The following is an 18,443-nucleotide window of genomic DNA, read 5'->3' as shown; positions in this document are numbered from 1 at the left end:
TGAAAGGCATAGTGTAAGCCAAGACTATGTCTAGCAGTTATGGTATTGATTAATTTTATTATTAGATGAGACGATGACCAGAAAGTAAAAACTGGTCTCACAAAAAACTCACTCCTGAAAAGAAGATGGTTTGTCTTCATTTGAAACAGGGCTGCTCACTTTTTTCATGAGGAAGAGCAAGGGACACAGGCAGGGTAGACCCAGCAGAAAACAGTAGCCAGTCTTGTGGTTCAAGCATGTGCCTGGAAGATGGGAAATGGGTTCAGGGCCTCCCCTGAGATAGAGAAATCTTGGCGGACTCAATCTCTGCTGACAACACTTTCAGGATCTGTGTACATGAACTCTCCAGGGTGGGAGAAAGGAGCTGATTGTATCTTGGCAATGACAGCACTTCAATGGGACACTTTGGTTCAAAGCTACACTCTCAACCCAGCAGAAACCTCACATCTGCTATTTAACATGGAAGCTACTGGCTAACGCGCAGCTGAGCTGTTCTAACCTTTATCATGGCTCTGAGAAGCCTCTTTGGCATTTAAACACTAAAATGAAAAGTACCCAAACATTGCTAGAAAGAACCCATTATCTCCATCCCATGGGTATTTAGAGCACTTTGCCCATTACTGGGAAGGGCTACTTTGAAAACAGTGCTGAAGAAACTGTCAACCTATTTAATTTCCTGGAGGAACTCTGGCTCTAGCAGTCTTGTCTCAAATAGGTAGTTATTGCACAAAGACACTCACTTGAAGGGTAGCCTCAATGGTTATTAGGTTACAGCATTATGGGTCACTGTCCCTCCACAATGAAATGCCATTAGCTTCGCTGTGAAAAGAAACACACTGCATTTAGGGGTTTCCTTTCAGTGTGACACCCTCATTCTCCATTTGAATCAAATGTTAACACGGGCCAAGTCTGGGATGCTAACCAGGGCAGGTACAGCTGTTACACTAAGACAGTTCACTGGTGACACTGTATGGCCAAAGGGTCAACGTCTCATTCTGCGAAATGGTTCATTGGCTGAACAAATTAACCATGGCTGGTGCCACTTCTGTCCCTTTCCCTTCCAAGACAAACAGCAGGCCTAATTCATCTCCTGAGCCCACTGCTGAAGCCTGTCCTGTTTCCTTGTGTTCCACGAATGTAAGTAGAGCTTGATCCAAACAAAACACCGCCCCTCCAGACAAGGACATTCCTTACACCCAATACAAATTCCTGGGGACAAATACCCTACAGAGAGTCAGCCCTTCAACTAACTCACTGCTTGTGGGGGACACACATGAGGACTTGAGACCTGCTTTATAAGTTTTCAATACTTACAACAGGAAATGCAATAGCAATATACCTGAAAGAAGGCAGAGTATCCCCTAAATTCACCTAGGAAAGAGATTGCAGCTGTGCAGCTATCTTGCAACCTGGGAGACCACAGATGAGGCAGGGTGTTGAATTTTCTGGAAAATCAGTAAAAACAGGTTGGGCAAGCAGCGTTGGAAACATCATGGGGACTGTTGATCCCGCCTTAGGACATGAGGAGTGACTAGACATCACGTTGAAGAAGCCCTTCTGAGTGATTAGTTTATAGTTTGATGAAAGTTACTGTCACTTAGAGACATCAGAGCAGCTGAGTTATAATGCTTTTCACTGAGATATTACCAAATTACCTTTTTCACCATCCCAAAAAATGTTCTCTACTTTGTATGTAAAGCAGAACCGTTACTGTAGCTTCACTGACATCCCATTCTTATTTCACTCCTTTCTTTCCCCCACCACCCAAAGGCATCACATTATTTGCAACGATGTTCCCAAGAACACGTCCTTTTCATCTGGTATTCTTCTAAATGCTCATCAGTCCATCATGAAACACAAGCTCTTCTGAAGACACTTATGAGTTAATTGACTGAAAAGGCTGGTCCTCATGTAGGAGGATTCTACTTTGTTTGTAGCCCAGCTGCCTAAGGACACAGAACATGTCCTTCTGCCCATGGTCATCAAGCCAATTTCAGTGAGGACTGAGCCACCAGGCTGACTACAACTAATTCAGCAGTTAGGCAAAGATCTCCAAAGATAGTATGTTTTCAGAGTTGATGAAAATGGCTTGGGAGAAACAAGAGCCCTTGTTTGTTCCCTCACTGGGAGAAAGGTTATATGACATGTTCAAGCCTTCTTTGGCACCAGAGGGTCCGTATAGAATCCATGTCAACTCTGAGTGACTAATGTAGAATAAGATGGGTTTCATGAGTTGTGCCGCTCACTGAAAAACAAACTTAGGACAGTCTGTAACATTAAACTTAAAGTTAACATAAACCAAATGAAAAGCAATAGCAGAGACAGTGTTCTTAAGAGAGTATGTTGAGAGAAGCTGGACACTTCCTCTTCTTCATCCTAAAAGATTACCTTCGGAGCAGCCTCTCAGTTGGGCAACAGTACAGGTCAAGGTCTGCCACAGCCTCAGGGAACTGGAACACCCAGGTCCCAGCTAAACCTCCTAACCACTGATTTGTAGGTACTTCTTAAACTCTCCTGCTCCATGGTGCATTTTGGGTTGGTGAATTTAACCAGAAGATCTTTTTCATCACAAAGATTTCCCTACTTCTGAAGCACTGCCAGATCAGCACTTAAACACGCTCTGCAATACATGCTGCCAACTCATGACACTCACGGCTGCTACCCTGAAGTGCTCATTGTGTTTTGACTTCCTTTTATCCGCACAGGTTTCTGCCAGTGAATCAGTCTGCTAGTGGAGACAGACCAGGAACTGCAGCACAAGCAAGGCAGTCAAAGCAGAGGTAAGTTGCTTGTACATATGTGTTCATGGTCTTTTTCTCTGTTGCCTGCCTCCATAAAGATGTGCAGTCTTGGTTTTCTGCAGTTCCTTGTAAGAACAGACAGCTTTTTGCCTCTCTGATCTGTAAGCCTATTGCTATGCACGGAAGTGCTTGTTTGCTCAAGTTAGAAGACAAAGAAGTTTGACCTGCACAAAAGGAAGAGAAAGAGCAACTATTTCATTTGCCTCTACTTGTTCTCTTCAGTCTGAGAACAAGGGAATGAAAGTCCCAGTATTGCAACAGTGTGTGTAAACTGGACCTCTTGCTCTTGCAGTGTAATGCATATGCGTGTTTCATTAGTGAGTAAGGCAGCAGATTCTTATATGCATTTAGTCACCGTTGCTTCTCTGGTTGGTGTGTGTATGTCTTGCAGCTTATATGAAATAAATTTTAGACTGCTTAAAGCACAAGGATAGATGGATGAATTTTTGAAGGGCTTGTAACTCAGTTTCACTAAATCTTAGAAGTACCTAAAGAACTTTCAAGGGCATTTCTCTCTCTGACCCTTTTTCCTTCTAAGTATGTTCTTTTATGAGAGTTTACCATGCCAAATATTTCCTTATGACTTCATCTCACTAGAAAAAACCACAGCTGTTCACGTCTCCTAACTGTCTTTATTCCTGAAGCTTAAGGGAGCAGTGGCCTGCCAAGATTGATATTACTTAGCCTGCTGTATCTGATTTAAAAGGTGAATACCTGGAAGTCCATGAGCCATGCCAGCTAAGCCAGGTGATCATAGAGTGCATTGAGAAAAGTTTGCCCTAACAAGAGGAATAATTTAGCCTCTGCATTGCCTCAACTAGTCTTGGTAGCGATTTGAAAACAAGCTGAGACATTAGCAGAACTTTTTCTTCCCAAATGAGGTTCCCCGTGCAGGGAGAAGGAGGCGTATTTTACTCCCATTAGATCAGAGTAAAACAGCAGAAAGCAAAAAAGAGTGTTGTGCTGACTGAGTATGTAGTTGTGAGGCTTCCTGTTTTGACAACAAAAATTAAGAAGTATTTGATATACAAAGGGAATTGAATGCAGTGTGTTTTGATGCCAAGTTTAAAGTTTTGGGTGTTTCCAAATGCTGCTTCATTCCAACTGTCTGATGACTCATGAGATTTGACTTCTTTAAATTTGTTCAGTCAAATTTGAAGGTTAAAATGAAGATCAGAAAAAGTCAAAACTCCTTCTCCTATAAGGAGATTTAGAGAGTGCAAAAATCTCTTGGTTACCCCTCCCTCAGTCCCACAAATCCTGCTCATCTTCCCCATTACTTACCAGGGAATACTCTCTTATTTTCTCTTGATCCGTAGCTCCATTTCCAAGTCCAAATAAACTTCATAGAGCAGCATGTCTCATCATAGCAGATGTCTTATGCTAGAAGCAGACTCCAGAAACATGTGGCTGCATGAGAACCTTTGTTCTTCATTAAAAATTGGATTCTCCATGTCTAGTGGACCTAGCAATGCCTGGTTTCAGAAAGACTTGTTGCCTGAGTCTGCTTAACTTCCTAATGCAAACTACATTACAGGCAGGTCTCCTATGAAATTCTCTCACAAACCCTGATGCCCAGCCATGCATGCTGTGGCTACTTTGAAGCTACATGGACACTGCCCAGTTTGTCTAGTTCACTCTTTCTGACTGCTCAGCTGGTTGCAGAACACATAACAGCTGCCTTCGGCCTGCCTTCCCCCCAGCAAGGCACTAATCCCACTGAACAGTCTTCCCCCAGCAAACAGTCCTCAGGAGCTCCTGCGAACCCCATTACCTTACAGGCTTGCATCTCAGTGCTGAACTTGGCAGATATTTACCAATGACATCAAAAGTTAATTACAGGATGGACAGAAAGGTGAACTAACATAAACACACTGAGGTCATACAAGCATATCCTCTTCTTCTGAGGAAATCAAGCCTACAAGAGCAGTAATGTCCCCAGTCATTACTGCTGAGGCAATCTTACAAGACGCCTTGATGAGCTGAAGCCTTACATTGCATTATGTGTCCCTTTTGTCCCATGGATTCTATTGTTCAAAATTTAGGTAGCCTGCCTGCTCTTTATCGTCTTTATCCACATGCAGAATGGCTGCTACTTTTCTCTTCACAGCGCTCATTCTCTCCTCGCACATGCAGGCACAGCATACAACAACAATTAGATGTATAAGGGCTTTTCCAGAATGAGTAAGCACAGTCCTGAGCTTCATGGATGAATCCTTTTTGTACAGTTCTTCAGATTGGAAAGGAAAATCCTATCCTACGTAGTTGCAGCTCTCTTGTAGGCAAGGAGCACTGAACATGGCAGCACTTCTCTTGCTCTCCAAACAGTTTTAACTCATAGTCCCACACCCAGTAACTTTCTGAGACAGAGAACCTGCTCTTCCCATTTCTAGGGAGCATTTGAGTCACAATTTGAATGTTGAAAAAAAGGTCTGGGAAGCTCACAGACAGCAGTGTTCCTGCACTCGTTGAGTGGGTTCTGGAAAAGAAAGACTAAAATCTGGAAGCGTATCTACCATAGGTGGAGTCAGCATAAACTGGTGCTAGATAGACTGCACTCTGCAATTTCTATTCAGAAAAGCTAATCTGGTACCATCAGTCAACCCAGGAAAGGGCAAGGTCTCACCTCCCTATGACCAAGACAAGATTTGCAATATGGACAGTCATTTCTAAGAGATAAAGGAGACAGGCCCTTGCCAACATGAAGACAGTCTCAGGATCCTTTGTTCACTGCTCTAAAACCAAATCATTCCATGGTTTCTTAGCTGGTGGCAGCCATCGATTTTGAGAGACAGAAACTTTGGGCTCAGAAGTAGCAGTAGGAAAAAATGCAATTACCTGGGGATAGCAGAGCATGTTCTTGGAAGAAGTGGGTAGCAAGGCGCTGGTGAAGCAGCCTGAGGGGATGGTAAATGGAGACCTAGATGACTCAGTTTCAGTCTGAAAGGCAAGGTTGACTGGGAACTGACTCATGGGTCTCCTGGGGAGCCACACATGGTCACCTTGTTCACTTCATATTCTCAGAGGAACTAATTCCAAACAGAACTTGAAGCTGGTCTGGGGCACATCACCCCATGGTGAAAGCACAAGCTGGCACTGATCTGATGCAAGCATGTTCCCCTAAGCCCATTACATCTCCTCCCAGAGTCCCTGAATCTCTCCTGGCCCCTGCACAACCCTTCATGAGCCTCATTGACTGATTCCTCACTCCAGCACACCACTGACCAACACCAAGAATGGCATTTGATCCCGAAGGAGGAGAGGGTAGGTGGAAAGAGAGCCCATCCCAAACCTCTCTCACCTCATTCCTGAGGAGACAGGAAACAAACAGTGCTTTCCTCTCCTTTCACCTCTCCTGCTGGCAGAGAAGTGGAGGCAGATAAAGGCAGACAAGCTGGGTGATGGTCATCTCAGGTACTCATGTTTCTTTGTCAAGCTTCTGCCAGATTCATGCCAAGAGCTGGCTCTGTCTACCAACCACTGCTCCCTTGTCATCTGCAGGGCGCTCCAGCATATTTTCGCACGGTATGCCCAAGCGTTTTCCTCACCTGTTTTGCAACTCACACTTACACAGCATAAGCTGTAGGCAGTCCCTCCTCACACAGGTACTTACGCTGGCACCACCTTGGGGAACAGACCTTGGGCAACCTTCAGGACACTCCCCACTTGGGTCTTCCTGTGGAATTCCACAGCACTCTCTTCCTAACACAAACCCCCCTGCATGTGCTCTTTCACGCAGCCCCAAGATGTGGTGCCTCCTCGTGCTGCTCTGCTCCCAAGGAATCGCCTTTTCAGCAGGATTCACAACACCCTCCACCCTGAATTCAGACACAAGCCAGTACAGGAAGACTCGCAACCCCGAATGCTTTATGAACGTTGTAAGTTGGGTCACTTTCTCTCCCTTTCTTTCTAAAGCGTCTCTCCACGTACCACTACCACTGCCCATCACTAACAGTCCCTGTCAGGAGGCTAAGAAGGGCCCCTTCCACATTTCCCATTTTCCCAACCTGCCTTTTCCAAAACCACTGCGTTAGCGTCACCGCTGCAACGAGGGCCGGCTCTGAATGTGCCAGGGACAGATGTGACTCTTGCACACCGCATGAGGACAGACACGTAGCACTGCAATGGAGAGTGCCGGCTGCTACTTTTGGCTCCAAGGCCAGGCAACTCCCCAGAACCTCCTGAGGGGCACTGGAGATCCAGGCTACTGAATTTTGACCCCGGCAACAGGACTCAGCCCTGGACTGTGGCCAGAGCACAGACTACACGCTCCAGTCCATGCCAAACTGAACAACAGACTTTCGCTGCCTGCATTTAGGGTGAGCCCCAACAGATATATGATGAACACGAGGCTGGGCCATGCCTCATGACACTTGTTTGCAGCCACCTTTCTCAACATATGTTGGTATTTTGGGCTACCGCACAAAGAAGGGAAGAGTGCGAACCTGGCAAGAGGACAAAGATCCCTCCAGCACTACGACAGGGAGCACCGGCCTGGAAGAAACCTTGATGCTCCTATCCAAACAGTCCAAGCTGCCAGAGAGAGAATTCCTTTGCAGTGGAGGCAAAGGCTGGTTTCTAGTCTCAAGGGAAGTAAAGTCTTCCCCTTCTGTAACAACCTGTTTGCTCAGTACAGTGGCAAGGGAGGTTGAACCCCTTCTTCAAACAGCAGATTCTCACAACAAAAAGTAATCCAAGACACCTTGCTCTGAATCACCACCGATTTCCTCACAGTACATGCAAAATTAGGTGTAGGTGGTCTCATGAGTTCCTTAGTGACAGGAGCTCCACCCTTGTTTGCCTTGCCTGCATGGCTTGCCTAATCACACTTTGCAAGAAAGGATTCACGATGGCCCAAAACCCACAGCTTTTGGCATTGTCTTATACAGATACTGCTACATAGTTAATCTGTAGAAAGGTACGATCTGTGTCAGCCTTGCAAAACATGACAAACTATCTCCCAAAAGCTTAGTCACTCAATACAGTTCTGCTTTGTCCCATAATATGGGGTCAAATACCAGACAACTACCACCTAAGCAGGTCTGAAGAAGACTTTGATGCATCTTTTTGCAAGACCTGTAATATTTATTCTCAGCCATGGTCCCTGTGGCCCGGGGCCTTGCACTACCATCACAGAACAGCCCACATCCACACTGCTCAGCTTGGTTACCCTCTGAAGCAGGATGGCTATATCCGAGCTGTTTAATAGCATCATCCCCAAAGTCTAAAACAAAGATGCATCCAGGAAAAGTGGTGGAGAGCACTGGGATGCTCGGGGAAAAGCTACTCCCAGGACAGTCCTAACACATGACAGCACATATAACCAAGCTCCAGGGCCCAGGAACAGTCTCATTTACTGCACAGGTGAACTCTGTCTTCCTGCCACTCATATAAGGCTGTGTAGTGCTTGGGTGCCAGTGCTACACCAATTACTACCTAGCCAAAACCTAAGCAATATGGGGTATGTCAGGAAAGCTGCAAGTATAACTAGGTGCTTCTGCCTGAGCAAACGCAGCTCTTGGTATTTCAATTTGAGAGATGAAGCATTAAAGAGCATACACAAACCACATCACACAAACACAGCTCAACTGCTCTCACCGCTGTTTGCATCCGCCCGCCTCCATGGTTATGTTATAGCATATGTCTGATCATCCCTGAAAAAGAGAGGCATGGGTTGTGCTGTCCTGCAGGAATCTCTTTTGGGTCCCTTCCTACCAGTACAACACAAAGCAGTAGAGAAAAAGCCAGCAATATGTTATCACTTTCATCTTCCTGCCACGTTCTTGGTCAGCTTCACATTCCTGGACAGAAGCAGCCTCTAGACACCTTCTCCACCCATCTCTACACTGTAAATACATGTTAACAAGCTCTCCTTTGGCTTCCCACAGAGTGAAATTATCAGATATCATGGATACCCCAGCGAGGAATATCAAGTTACCACAGAGGACGGATACATTCTTGGTGTTTTCAGAATTCCTGCTGGGAGGAACAGCCAAAATACAGGTGTGACACAGTTACATAAAGAAAGTCTGAGAGCCAACTCTTACATGGGTCCCCCAACTTTCCCCTTTGCACGTGCAATGGCATGTTCCACACCTTCCCATCTCAGCAACAGCACCTAGCCAGGAATGTGGCCTGAATTCTGAATCCATCTGAAGTTCACACATTCAGTGTCTCTGTCCTTATTTCAGACTTTCCTAATAATTTTGTCATATCCCATTTTTTTTCCCTCAAATGGGCTGGGGGAGGGTTTGGTAGACTGGATTTGGGGAGGTTTTGCATTAACACCCTAAGTAGTATACATTTAAAATAGAAGCCTGACAACAAAGCCTCTCAGGTTGGGCATATGAATATTAATTCCCAGCCTTCTGAAGAACAGAGATATTCTTAAGGAAGGTGATAAGAAATCAGGTCATCAATGAAAAGCAAATGCATATCATCTGTTTCATCACAATTTCTGAATGGAATAAAAATTTCTGCATGGAATTCGAGGTACCCTGGATACTGCTACTTTGTTTATTACTCCTTGTTAGAATTATAGAATAATTTTTTTTTGATGCCTCCTCCTATTTGGATCTCCTCCTTTGGAGATCATCTGGACCAGCCACGCTCTCAAAGTAAGGTTAACCAAAGTTAGACCAGGGGACTCTCAGCCCTGCTCAGTTGGTTACTGAATAGACCTAAGGGTAGATATGCTCCTTTGGATGAATTATTCTTTGTCTTCCATACGCTGTTATGCCTTCAGCAGTTTTCAGCTGTGGGTAGATGGTTTCAATATAGGGACCTGTAAGCTGGCTTGGCGGTGCAAGAGGAGGTGGGGACAGGCCTCCTCATTAAATTCTTTATTTGCCAGTTATGAAATGTCATTAAACGGTTCCTGCTTGCATGCAACAAATCCTTCAGGTTTCTCAGGCCAATATATATGCATAGTTCTCCTGGGAGCTTCTTGAAGAAGTAAAGATTTAAAAACTCTCACAAACTAAACTCTGCACCCCAATCTTAACTACACATTAACTACTGCTCCAATATAAGAATACTCTCATCTTTTCCAGGGCAAAAGCCTGTAGTCTTCCTACAGCATGCTTTTCTAGGAGACGCTACCCACTGGATTTCCAACCCGCCCAACAACAGCTTGGGCTTCCTGCTCGCAGATGCTGGCTATGATGTCTGGATGGGAAACAGCCGAGGGAACACTTGGTCTTTAAAACACAAGACCCTTAATCCCAGCCAGAAAGCATTCTGGCAGTTCAGGTACTCTGTAGAGGGAGAATTACTCAAGACAGAAACTCCAAGGGGACTAGATAAGCTTCAGCCTGATGGTTTTTACCTAAACCAGCATCAGAACAGGGTCTACACCAACCAAGGAAAGTAAAGAACCAGGCGAAGAAGGATGCTCACTACTACTCAGAGTTGGGAACGTTGACTGGGGAAGAGATTTCAGACACTAGGAAATGAAATGGGATGCTGAGGAAAAGGGAGGCAGTACTGTGAGAGGGAGAGCAAGAACCTCAGCTGGAACAGGCTGAGCAGCCTTGTCTAGAAATCTCCGATCTCTCACAGGTGAATTCAACCCAGAGAGAAATGTGTTTTGTAACCCACGCTAGTGCAAGCACTGATTTAAATTCAGTTCCCCACTACAGCTGACAGGAGAAACTGGCACCTCCTCTGCAGAGAGCGCAAGGCATCAGGCAGCCTGGCAGTACAGCTGCGTCCCTCTAACCCCTTCCCCAACTCGAGCAAGAATGCAGACCATGTGTGCAACCTCGTCTTGCAATGGGTCCTGCTTCATGCAATGAACAGAATTGACATTCAGTAACTCACACTGTGATAGCTGAATTATCCGCTAGCTTTTTGTGTTTCTTCCCTGTAGCTTTGATGAAATGGGTAAATATGATATTCCAGCAGAGCTGTACTTCATCATGAATAAAACTGGACAGAAGGATGTATATTATGTTGGTCACTCTGAAGGCACGACAACAGGTAATGTCAGGACACTCACGGTTCACAACCATTTGTGTTCCTACCTGATCAGCAGGTGGGTCTCCCCATTGATTCAGTTGTTTTTCTCGTTTGTGGACAGCTAGCAAATGTAGAAGTGCCTTCTGAGTTGAGATTTGGAAAATATGCAAAACTTTTCAAAACCAGCTTTGGTTACTCTTAATAAGCAAAGAAACCTCATAGCAGATCCAAATATAGCTCAACTTTTAAAATAATTAGAGACATAAAAGTGGTTATCTACTGGGTACTTCAGGTACTGGCACTGGGTATTTTTCTTAAATTCTCAGCAACAGGAATTTTCAATAAGTTAATCTTTTGTATTAAGACATACAATTATTTTCCTTGTGAACAGGGAGGAAAAACTAAAAACATAAAACAGCACATATAATAAGTCATTTCAAATAACAGAAGACAAGGAAAAAGAACCTCAACATTACTAAGTCCTGTGACTTAATGGCAATTTTACAATTTAAAGCATAGTTCATGAGTGGCTATAACTGGCCACGTTACTGTTTAAAAACATATTGCCAGAGACTGAAAATTAGGAAAGAAAAAACATTAAAAACTTATTTTATCTTAGTGCCAGCCTTTAGCATTAACTCACTTCACGGCCTCTGAATGTAACTCACTTTCTTTTAGCATCAGCTGAAAGTTCTGATGTTTATGGTTTATGTGTAAGATCCATGAATGGACATTGATTAGAAATGAGCAACTGCCAGTTCATTAGTGTAAATGACCCAGAAAAAAGAGATGGAAATGTGCGAAAATCTTATATTGTCACAGGTCCAGACCTCTTCTTTCTTTTCCTCTCATAAGAGTATTTAAAGACCCTCACGGCAAAACAAACTAACCATCTAGGCTTTCTTCAGCTGCCTTTAATGCAAACAATCAGTTGAAAACACTCAAAGTTCACAGTATTCAGCTAATTATTCTACAGTTTCATGAAAGGATAAACATACGTAGACCTTTAGAGACTATAATCTGAAAAACTCATTTTTTATCAGAGTTTTTTGAACTTTAGAGGGAATTGATTTTATCACAAAAACCTTATCGACATGGTGCCTACAAAAACTGTTCTGATAAAGGCAATGTCCAGACATGCTCTAAACCTCAGAATGAACTTTGCCTCCCAAATAAAATTCATTTCAGGACTTACTTAGCTTCAACACTTGCCTTAGATAAAACATGCAGCACAAACATGGACAACAGACAATGGGCGCAAATCTAGTTTCACTTCTTCTTTGCTACCTACTGCTTATTTATTTATTTTGTCTGTGAAATATGTCTTCACTAACTCAGGCTGTCTCTTCTGTGTTTGCAGGCTTCATAGCATTTTCTACATACCCTGAGCTGGCTAAACGGGTGAAAATGTTCTGTGCTCTGGGACCAGTAACCACATGCTCACATGCTACAAGCCCTCTGATTAAGATAGCCAATTTTCCTGAACCACTGCTCAGGGTATGACTTGCCTTCACAGGGTTCACTCAACCTGAGAGGAAGTGTTCCCAAACGGGTGACATGCTGATACTGAGCTTGGGATGAATCGAGCGCTCTTGAAAAATCTATTCCAAAACTCTGTGGGGAAAACACCGGAGATACAGGGCTTGTAGCAGCAGGTCCCAGTGAAGTAGGAGACTTGTGAAACTCTGTCTCGTCCTTGGTATAGGACTCTTGCTGTTAACTAATATTTTGCTGGCCTCATGCAGGAGGAACTAAACCAGAGCTGCAATAACAGCCATGACAATCTCTGGGACTTCAGAAATGAGTGAGCATTGAGGTCACTACACTAGAAATGGAAGGATGACCTCCTCCAGGATTGATGCCAGTAATATGAAGAAGGAAGGATATGTGATGCACTATAGGGAAGAAGGTGTTTTAAGGGGTACTGGGAGGGCAAGCTGTTTCAGCAATCTTTGAATACTGAGTTAGGAGGCTAGGCTATCAGCAACAGTTTCCTGCATAAAATGCTCCTGTAACAAGAAAAAAAAACTGTTGCGCTTTTCCCTTCCCTCAGTTAGTACTGGGCTGCAAAGGAGCCATGCACCAGCTTGGATTTCTGAAAGGACCTGTGACACAGTTATGTACAAGCCTGGATAAGTTTTGTGGCCATGTACTCTGTTACATAGCTGGAGGCAACATAAAAAATCTGAACACGGTAAGTATATGCAAGAACACCTACTCAAAGTAAAACTAAAGTGACTTTGGAAGTTACATTTGTGCACTCTATCCTTATCTAGTAACTGTCATGCGTGTAAACGTACATAAACCACAAAATAGCTCTCAGCAGACCAAGGGAATGCCAGGACTTTGTGCGGGGTGAATAGTGCCAAACAGGACTAGATCTAAGGCTGGATGGGACCAACAACTAGGCATATTCCAGTCCCAGAAAGAAAGGACTGGATTCAGTCTGGGGCTATATTGCACATGTCAATAGATGTGCCCTCTTTTGGGGCTAAGCTGACCAGATTTTGGTCATACACAGATGCTCTTTAAAAAGAGTCAATGGATGATGAAGTCAGATTTCTTCTTGGTAATACAGTTCTCAGTTTCCTTCCTTAGCATGCGGACACCAGGGTCCTCTGAACACTTAAAGACATTAACATTAACATTAAAAGACAGGAAAAAGCTCCTTTTCTCTTCCCACTTTTGAGACTACTTGCACCAGAACTTGGTCCCAAAGAACTACTGTGAGGGGCATTTTCCCATTTTTGTTGTCCTTAGAACTGGGCCCAACAGCTCAATCCACAACATGTAGAGCTACAGAAAGTCCTTCCACTGTGCCTGAGGAGTGCGACGCACCTACGGTGGGATTCACAAAGACTAGTGCATCAGTCAGAGGGGACAGGAGAGACCAGAGAGCTGTCCTATGCTTGCCAACATATGGGCGCTGTAGTGCGTCTTAAATCCCCTTTACAGTGGCCAAAGTATGCGGAAGCTGGCCTGTGTAATCTTTATTACTGCAATATCTGTAAAGACTGGGGCCCATTTTTCTCCATCTATAACCACTTGTAAAAGCACATACGGGAAAGCAGTGAGAATAAAAGGTTCAATGCAAAAGCAATTAAAGGCATTGCAGCCCTTTTGAATTGCAGAGCTAAACCATTAAGGATCTTTTCTGACTTGGGTTAAGTCACTAATGTGGTTCTCAGGGCAAGATAACAAGTCTGAGGAGGAATCCAGGGAGATGGAATTGGAACATCTCCTTAACAGAACTATAAAAATGCAAATAGAAGAAAAAGCAATCTGTTTTGTAAGCTGGCTTCTTTAGCATTAGGAGTAAAGTGAAGAGAAAAACAAATCTTCAAAAGGCTTGGGTGTCTCAAATGAGAGAAAACATCTCATCAAACAAAATTTATGGGGGTTTGGTGTGAGGTAAGTAATCTACTTTGAAAGGACTGTTTTCCCTACTGTTGCTGAACCACAGGATCCCACAGTAGTAGTATCTTCATGGAACAGTCTCGCTTTCATGGAGAAAGCATGCAGATGCATACTATTAACCAGCTATTCCTAAGTCTGTTTCTCAGTTTTCTTTTTGATATTTGAAGAATCTCCTATTAAAATGGAGTTTTAACACAGCAGCACTATGTTGCTCAGGTCCTTCACAGCTTTATTCTGTCACAGCACTGAATCACTGCCTTTGTAACACTGCTGCTTTCTCTCCAGAGTCAAACGGATGTATACGTAGGACATTCCCCTGCTGGAACATCAGTACAGAACATTATTCACTGGCATCAGGTATAACTGCATACTGACATATAAACAGACTCTTAGTACTGCTTTTTATGCAACCGACAGCCTACAGGGAAGTCCAGAGGGGGTGGATCTGGGAAACTGCCCATCACATCTTCTCACTTGCTGCCGTGAGCACCTGCCACAGAGGGAGCACTGTTCCCATGGCTCACCAGACCATTACCTGAATTGCCCCTTTGGTATCAGGCACTGAGATTTCCCCAGGGCACATCAGGCCTCCCTGCATGATGGGCTCTAATGGCTTCCAGCCTTCATCTTTATTTATGAAGGCATTTGCCTTGAACCCTGCAGAAGTGAACGCAAGCATGGTCTAGGCCCTTGGCAGGCAGTCGGAGGAGAGTGGAAACTTGAGCAGCCAGGGGATGAGCCAGACAAAGAAGTGATCCAGGTTAAAGCTCTTCTCCCAGAGGGTTAGCTGCAGCCTGGATCACCTCCCAAAGCCACTTAACCACACAAACGCTTCTGCTGGCACAAGCGCCAAGTGGGGAACTGCCTCTTCTGCTGCCATCTTACGCCACTCTCAGACCTACGCTTCATCTGCCTGTGCTCCAAATCAGACCAGGGCAAGAGAGCGTCGGCTCAGAACAGATCACTCTGTGTGCACAGAATTGTGGCCGCTTCTGCCAACACTGAAATATATGCAATGCTCCTGCACACACCCCTGACGAAAATTCCCAGGATCCAGACCACCAGCACCCAGAGCCAGAAAACAGAGACAAGCTAGCAGATTTCTAGCATATCCTCAGTTACTCAAAGGTTTGCATTAAAAAAATGCACACATGTTTTCAGTGAGACAGATTCACCTTTTATTATCTTTTTTTTTTCCCTTTTAGACAAGGCACATTCAAGAAGACAGCAGTTTAGTGTTAAGCTAATCACACCCTGCTCCCAATAGCCAAACTCTCGTAAGAAGTACAGAGCCTCTGGAAATGTCGCCACTACTGTGAGCAGACCAGACAAAACTGACACACAAAAGTCGAGGTGTGTGAGGAGGTATCATATGTTCCACTGGACTAGTAATAGCCCTGATGCACCTCCGCGTCACAAACAGGGACCCCAACTTTAGCTAACTAAGATAGTCAAGCAAAATTTTAATAACAAAACATGCCCAGACCGGTGGCTGAGGATCGGGAGAGAATGTCAGCAAGGGGAAAGGCGATGAAGCCACTCACCCTACGATCCACCCTCAGTATCCCTGGAAGCCCGTCCACTGCCTGGGCCTTGGCTTCAATCACAGGCAAGAAAACACCTCCTGCACTCTGCTGTGTCTCTTAACACTTTCATTTTATCTGTCCTTGCTACAATATCAATAGATAACACGTGCAGACCAATTTCAAGCTTATGACTACGGCTCGAAGGAAAACATGAAGAAATACAACCAGGTAAGGCAATATGGTTTTCCTGAGAACTCATCCTTGGGTCCTGGCAAAACTAACAACAGAAAAACTCAGGTTTTAGCACCTGTGAGTGCTAAAGAGGGGGAGAGTGGTCTGAGGTAATGGTTCACCTGAATCTAATACTCAGAAGGGTAAAAGTGTGTCTATTCGCAGACAAGGCATAGACAGATCCTTGCAGACAGCTAAGAGAAGTTCGTTTTGCCTCCCCTACTGATGCAGGGATGTGTCCAATGACATGTCAATTAACCTGCCATTCCCAAAAGGCTAAGAGCCACAGCCAAGTCCTAGGACTGGATGAGTATGGAGCTCTTCACTTCCCAAAAATCCTCAAGGTCTGCCTTTCAGTTAAACACGAGACCGGGGCGGGGGGTGGGGGGAGGGAGGCAGGGCGGGGAAAGTGGAAATGCATACCTTGGTTTTGGGAAGCTACTTACCACAAAAATAAAACAGAAGAGATGATTCAGTACAGCACAGTGGAGACTACTGCTGTGGCGAACTAATGTATCCTGTGCGGAAAAAAGGCAACAGACAAAACTTGGTCACTAAGAGCTTTGGTTACTGCCTAGTCCACACGCAGAAATGCTGCGCTCCTCCTGCAACACTGATCACTTGCCTGGCAATTTTTTGAGATTTGATCAGATCAGTTGACTTGTCATGAGCTTTTCTGAGTCAGGGCAGGTTATTTTATGGGTGGCACATTATTTTACAGGTGGAGAAAGACTCCAAAGATTTCCATCCACACATACGGTCTTTAAATACTGAAGTTTAAACTTTGGAATGGGCAATGTTCTATTCCCAATACTTTGGACGGTTAGGACACTGCCCAAAAAAGCAGGCAACGAGAAAAATAACAGAACCACCCTCAGATAATAGGGGTCAATTTAAAAGCGTCTTGCGCATGGTCCCTCGCCACCCCGTAGACAAATAACCATCCTGCATTAAGTCATTTGGCTTGGGTCTCAGAAGATCTCCATTCCACTCTTCCGTGTTTCTTTGATTTCCTCTGTGATGATAGGCAAGACAAGTATGCTCATATTACTCCATCAGTAGCAACCCCGTGACCTAGGGAGAGTGTCAAGTGAAGTCTGGAACAATACAACTAGAAGTCTTTCACTCCACGCCCCACAAAAGCATGAAGAGGACCCTACATAAGCCAAAAATGGGACACACATGAACAACAACTCTGCAGGCCTTGCCTGATAAACACAGGCACGGCTCCTTCCTTATCCCCACCTCTGAAGGGCACAAGCACGTGTCGATCTGCAGGACAACTCTTAGCCACGCATTACTGAAAGACACAGGAATAGGATGGATCATTCCTCTTCACGGTAGACAGGGAACGGGGTTGCAGCAATAAACACTGAGAGGGTGACCTTCATCCTTACTGTTTCACTGTAGTGAGCACACAAGGCAGAGAGAGATGCTTGCACAGGATCCTTTCTCTAAACACAACTTCTGATACAACAGCATTCACTCAGGTCTCCTCCCTTTCTTACAGTCTACTCCTCCTGTGTACAAGATAGAGAAGATAAGCACACCAATTGCTGTTTGGAGCGGTGGAAAGGACAAATTTGCAGATCCAAAAGACATCGCAAAGCTACTTCCTCGGATTACTAATCTCATTTACCATGAGCGTTTTCCTGCTTGGGGACATCTTGATTTCATCTGGGGCCTTGATGCAACTGAGAAAATGTATCAGAAAATCATTGAACTAATAACAAAATACTTTTGAAACCACATGCAGAGCGTTGATTCACTCAGTAGAAACCTCCAAAATTTCTATTTGGCAAATAAGTGGGAAGAGGTAAACACACAGACACACATAATAGATACCGGTATAGGTATTTATCTGCACTTGTTTTTTTCTTGCTTTCCTCATAGTTTGAGGTTTTCCATGGTGTTACTGTGACTGCTGTCTTCCTGAGAAGTTTGAGGTGTATAGGAATGAAAGCTGAAAACATGAATATATTTGAGCACACACAGCAGGGATCACTTAATTTGGACAGCTTTTATTTCTACAAGACTGATTTTCCTAAGCCTAAACTCTGGTGTTCTCGTGTATATCTTATGTACCCCACAGAGGCATTCCTGTACCCAATTTGTGTCTTCCCGTGAAGACCCAAAAGTGGGATTTGCTCATTTCTCTGTTGAAGTACAACCGACCTTTGTTTAAATTAAATCATTTATCCACTTGACAGAGAACTTGGCTTTTTTTTCTTTTTCCCCTCCTCACATTTAGCTACAGTGTCAACACAACCAACAGAACGTCAGACACAAGAAACTGAGCAGGCAATAGATGACTTCCAAACATCAAGGAATCCAACCTCAGAAAAACTCATAGAAGTATTCTCCTGCCCTCCATGCCTACACATCACCCAAAGGTTTGTTCACGCACTCTAAAGCCCCCAACTTAAAAAACCATGGATGGCAGCTGAGGAATGAGGAGATGTAGACCCGTCAGGCCAGCTGCACTCCAAGCAATACAGCTCCCACCCCA

General features: G+C 44.4%; 1 protein-coding gene across 1 annotated transcript; it reads left to right on the top strand.

The window, feature by feature from the left end:
- The first annotated feature begins 6,535 nt into the window (after positions 1-6,535).
- On the top strand, positions 6,536-17,729 carry LOC127017644 (lysosomal acid lipase/cholesteryl ester hydrolase-like). The gene is made up of 9 exons (XM_050898840.1): positions 6,536-6,679; positions 8,690-8,804; positions 9,854-10,052; positions 10,672-10,781; positions 12,121-12,257; positions 12,814-12,954; positions 14,463-14,534; positions 15,863-15,931; positions 17,445-17,729. The coding sequence occupies exons 1-9, from the start codon at positions 6,548-6,550 to the stop codon at positions 17,676-17,678; spliced, it is 1,209 nt and encodes a 402-aa protein (XP_050754797.1). The 5' UTR covers positions 6,536-6,547; the 3' UTR covers positions 17,679-17,729.
- The last annotated feature ends 714 nt before the right edge of the window (positions 17,730-18,443 follow it).

The sequence above is a fragment of the Gymnogyps californianus genome, chromosome 6 (assembly GCF_018139145.2).
Source record: "Gymnogyps californianus isolate 813 chromosome 6, ASM1813914v2, whole genome shotgun sequence".
NCBI classification, from domain to species: Eukaryota; Metazoa; Chordata; class Aves; order Accipitriformes; family Cathartidae; genus Gymnogyps; species Gymnogyps californianus.
The sequence above is the reverse complement of the archived record's forward strand: the minus strand, read 5'-3'. Positions and strand labels throughout refer to the sequence as shown.